Below are 5,006 nucleotides of genomic sequence, written 5' to 3'. Positions count from 1 at the left end.
CAAGGAGCTGCTGGACTCAGACTTGGTTCTGCTACGTCAAACCAACGCGGCTGCTCACCGGGGACCTCTTGCAGTGCTTCATCTCAGCGGAAGGTCATAGAGGGCCTGGAACACGCCCCGGTTGTGCCTGTCACTGATAGACCTCATGAAGGCCGGGCCCGGGGCGGAGGGCGGTCTTCTGTTTTATTTTGCTACAACAGACGGCTCCTCCCTAAAGAAGGACTACGAAGTGTTAAGACTGTACTTTTAAACATTTTTAAGTATTTTATTATTGTGATGTTTTAAATACTATATTTGTTAATCGTCTTTTAAATTTGGAGTATATGAACCTCTTTTATTCTCTGCCGGTCAAGGGCCGTTTTAATCAAGATTGATGGGTACCCCCCCCCCCCACTGGAGTCTTCATTTGATCCTGCCTGAATGGGAGACAGAGCAAGGCGCCTGCCTTCAGTGGAGCACAGTGGATGGGTTGGGAAGGGGTGAATGAAGTAACTGCATCATTTTCCTGTGCTGCAGCCTGAGGTGTGCTTGGTATAGGGTGTTTCCCCCCTTGGAAACAGTAACAAAATGAGCCATGAACAGAAAGTGAGGGAGTCAGAGGGAGGCCTGTAACTTGTCTTCCACTGGAGCATTTTAAAGGCCCATTTAAACGGATTACTGTAGGTGAAGGTGGCTACATAGTATTAGAGGAACAGCGCGTTACAACTTTACTATGGAGGGCCTACTTTACAAGGCTGTTGTAGTCTATCCTCTCAGCTTTGGCCCGCACACAAGCACAATCTCCAATAGGTGACTGGCATCATCACTGAGCTACACTGTAGTGCACAGATCCCCAAAATGGTGCCTGTCGGGTACCTGGGTGCCTGCCAACCAACACCTTTTCTGGAACCACCAGGTGTGTTTAGAAAGTGGGTGGGGCCAGTTAGGGCTTTTGCCTAGCAACTCTTCTGATTGGCCACTGGAGATTGGATTGCCTTTACAGGTTTTTTAAAATGTTGCTTCACAAGGATCTTCATTGTGTGACTCAGGGCTTTCTGTCTGTCTGTCTGTCTGTCTGGAACTCTCAAGAGGGAAATTAAGTTTTCTATTTGTATACTGAAAACTCCCGAACATTTAAACATTTTTAAAAGCATTTTGCCAAAGAGGTTCTGAGCTCCGTTCTGGTGCATTCCCCCAGAAAAAAAAGCCCTGGAAAGTGAGCTGCAACAGCCATTTTGTCATATGCTCTGCCATTTTGTAGTAGCCATTTGTGGCTGCGCCCACCATGCTGTGTCAGAATTGCAAAGGCAGCCAGCTGCACGCTCAAAAAGTTGGGGACTGACTCCTGCTTTTTAGGGTATTATAAACACCATACCTTTCAGCCATTTTGTGGGGAGGGGCCAGGGAGTCATGGGGCTGCCTACAATCATGTCTACAATCAAATTGTGGGTTTCTCCATTATGGCAATGCCTACAGTTCACCTCCCTGCTCACATCACAGCATTACTACTTTATCTCGCTATCCTCCTACACCTGTCCTTTCCCTTCTTATCAGTCCCCCCATTCCAGTGGAGGGCTTTTTGTTGGCTTTTCAAAAACTCAGCAAGTTGCTTTATCACTGTAGCCTCTATCCAGGCTTCCCAAGTACTTACCGTGATTCCGCGGGGGACACAGATGTCTTCGCAGGATCATTCACCCGGGGACAACAGACGCGCCGCACCATGCCGTCGAGTTTTCAGCCCCATTGCCAGAGCGTCGCCCAGCATCACTTCCTGGCGATGGCATGGTGCGTTACAGGGAGGAATGGTCTGGCTGGGGAGCACGTTTCCCCCGCCGGATCGTGGTAAGTACTTGTGAACCCTACTACTATTATTAAAAAAAAAAAGCTAGCAAAAAACCCTTCAGGTTTGATGGGATAGCAAAGGGGCAAAAGCATGGAGAATACCTCCATGTGCATGCTCAGCTCCTGCTGCTCATGCATCTCTCTGTTTACCCCCGTGGGCATACGGGGGGAGAAGAGAGGGGCATAAGAAAACAGGCCAGGGAAGGGATTAAAAGAACCTCCCACAATATCATGACCCTAACTCAAATTCCCTGCACAGCCATGCCTAGACCTGTGTAGGCCAAGCTAGCCCAATCTCATCAGATCTTGGAAGCTAAGTAGGGTCTACCCTGGCGAGCAAATGGATGGCAGACCTCCAAGGAACAGCAGGGTCACAATGCGGAGGCAGGCAAGGGCAGACCACCTCGGGATCTCTCTTGCCTTGAAAACCTGACAGGGTCGCCATACGTCAGCTGTGGCTTCACAGCATTTCCCACCACCCACACAGTCATAGCTCTAAAGAATGATGGGATATCCTACTCACATATTTAGATTGGGCCTAGAATCATGAGCTAGTATTATCTGAGGTGAGAGAAATGTATTCTGCACATGCCCAGTGGCACTTTGAATGTTCCCGGCAGCCCAGATCAGTTCTTGGGCTAAAACGAAGCCTGTGGACAGTTCAGAAGAAGCTGGTGAATTTCTGCAGCTTGACGACACAGAAGTTCAAGGGCAAATCTACACCCAGGTTTATACCCATTTAACTATCCTGGCATTTCCAAGGAACCCAGGAAATAGTATTGCACCTTAGAGACCAGACCAACATGATTTTGGAGCTGTACAAGCTTCAAGAGTCAACGCTCCCTTCGTCAGAAATAGTAGCCTGTGTGATGTTGGGGTTAAGAGTGTTAGACTAGGAGCTGGAAAACTCCAGTTCCAAACGCCGCTCTGCCATGGGTGCTTGCTGGGCGACATTGAGCCAGTATTGCACACTCAGCCTAACCTACCTCACTGGGTTGCTGTGAGGACAAAATGGAGGAGAGGAGAAAAGAACTATGAAGCTGCCTCCCCCCCCTGGGGGGGGACACACACAGATGGAGCATAAATTAAGTAAATAAATGAAGTTTAAATGGGAGGACAGGGTTTGTAAGCCACTCTGAGTGAAGGGCGGGGTATAAATCTTCTTCCTCCTCCACCTTGTCTTTGTAGCTCTAATCCCCAGAAGTGGATTTGCCCTTTAATTTCTCGGGAGAGATGTTGTTGGGCTTCTGCCCAGGACCAAGCCCAACCGAGCCTCATGGGCTACTGGCCAGCAGGGCTGTGAAGGGCGGGGTATAAATCTTCTTCTTCCTCCTCCTCCACCTTGTCTTTGTAGCTATAACCCCCAGAAGTGGATTTGGCCTTTAATTTCTCAGGAGAGATGTTGTTGGGCTTCTGGCCAGGACCAAGCCCAACCGAGCCACATGGGCTGCTGGCCGTGAACCCAGCCAGCAGGGCCGTCACTTCCGCCTGTGCAGGAGGAGCCAGTGAGCCAGTCGTCACCACTACTGGATGGGTCTGAGCCAAGGGGTCCCTGCAGCCCTACCGGTCCACCTGGCATACCTTGCTCCTTGGCTGTTTGCGTCTCCCGCTCCCTTCCTGGTAAATCTTCTCTGTCTTTTTCAGGGGCGGTCCTGAGGGTGTCCGTGCCCTCCTCGCCAATCCGTGCCTTGCCGTTCTCCACTCCACGGCTGCCTTGTAACTTCTCAGACCCTTCGAGGTCCATAAACCTGGGTAATCTGGCTGTCACATGGAAAAGAGGCACAGAGACCATTGCTCAGTATTTAGGCGGATTCAAGCCGTCGAGGCCAGGGGCAGAGATGTCAGAGGAGCGGCTGAGAGTGGGTGATGCTTCCCTGCTGCTCCCACAGTTACAGGATGCGGACGCTGGGCTTTATACATGTCTCGTTATTTTCACGCCTGATAAAGACGAGGGGAGCTTTGAGCTGAAGTTGGAAGGTAAGTGGAGGGAAATAGGTGAGGTCCAGTGTTCTCTACGGAGCACTTTCTCCCATAGGAGGCGCACCTCCCCAGACAGATGTTTGGGAGAGGTTCTGCCCCACCGGCTTCCACTGTCCAGAGAATTAATTCCAAGGAGGTAATGGTGGCCTGACTTCCCCGTGGCAGCTGTACAGGTACAGAAGGCTGACTGCTGCCCTAGGTTCCTCTGAAGTCGTGCAGGATTAAAAACAAGCATGATAACCAGGGGTCATTTCCTGCTATGCAAATAAGTTATGCTAATGAGTTACGCTAATGAGCTCCTGCACTTCTTTTTCTACCAAACGACCCCTGATGATAACTAAGGGCCCTCCTTTCTCCAGAGTAGCCCACCTCGTCCAGTGTTAGGGAATATGGTAAATACATATCAAGTCGGACCCAGGATCAGTCAGTTTTCCTATTCTAAATGGCAGCAGCTGCCCAGAGTCTCTGGCAAAGAAGGAGGCCTCCCAACGTCTGGACCCTCAAGGCTAATTCATGTGTTATGGAGGCCTCGTGTTCCCCTGCATGGCTGGTCACAGAAGGTGTGGCCCAGGAGTTGGAACTTATTTCCCAGCTGTGCTCAGGCCTGATTCAGGTTTAGACCATCGAGGGAGGGGGGCTTCAGCCTTCCATCCTGTGCCGTTTTTGCAACCTAAAACTGTCCCAGGGAGCCACCATTTGCCTTGCTGGAGAAGCTGATGTGTAGCTTATTGGTATATGCAGGGCTTTGGGGGTGGGGTGGGCAGAACTCTCAAGAGGGATATTTATTTATTCATTTATTTTGCCTGATTTCTACCCCGCCCTCCCAGCCGAGGCTGGCTCAGGGCAACTTACATAAGACAGCACATAAATTACAGCAAAAACACTTAAAACACTTAAAACGATACTACAACCAACTGATGACATAATAAGTGCTAGTATTGTTGTCCTTGGCTGATGTTGCTTCAGTGATGGCTGCCGTACTCAATTCTCTCTCCAGATGATCGGCCCTCGGGTCTCCTTCAGATGTCATTAAAGCGATTGGCACCAGTCGTTAGAATTCCAGGGACACATGGCTCTCTATCCTACTGCTGTTAACTATTGACAGTATTTACGGTGGTGGCGGCTCCAAAGGCCTGGTGGAAGAGCTCCATTTTACAGGCCCTGTGGAACTGTAAGAGGTCCCGCAGGGCCCTGATTTCTACTGG

General features: G+C 50.2%; 1 protein-coding gene across 1 annotated transcript in view; it reads left to right on the top strand.

Annotated features, from left to right (window-relative positions):
* The window catches only part of LOC107122679 (HLA class II histocompatibility antigen, DRB1-9 beta chain-like), a 12,802-nt gene that overhangs the window by 485 nt on the left and 7,311 nt on the right, over positions 1–5,006 (top strand). The window contains exon 2 of the mRNA XM_015425809.1: positions 3,466–3,798. Coding sequence (XP_015281295.1) covers positions 3,466–3,798 — 333 coding nt within the window. The remainder of the gene's footprint in view (positions 1–3,465; positions 3,799–5,006) is intronic.

This window comes from Gekko japonicus, unplaced genomic scaffold (genome assembly GCF_001447785.1).
Source record: "Gekko japonicus isolate JY-2015 unplaced genomic scaffold, Gekko_japonicus_V1.1 scaffold2079, whole genome shotgun sequence".
In the NCBI taxonomy this organism is placed as follows: Eukaryota; Metazoa; Chordata; class Lepidosauria; order Squamata; family Gekkonidae; genus Gekko; species Gekko japonicus.
The sequence above is the reverse complement of the archived record's forward strand: the minus strand, read 5'-3'. Positions and strand labels throughout refer to the sequence as shown.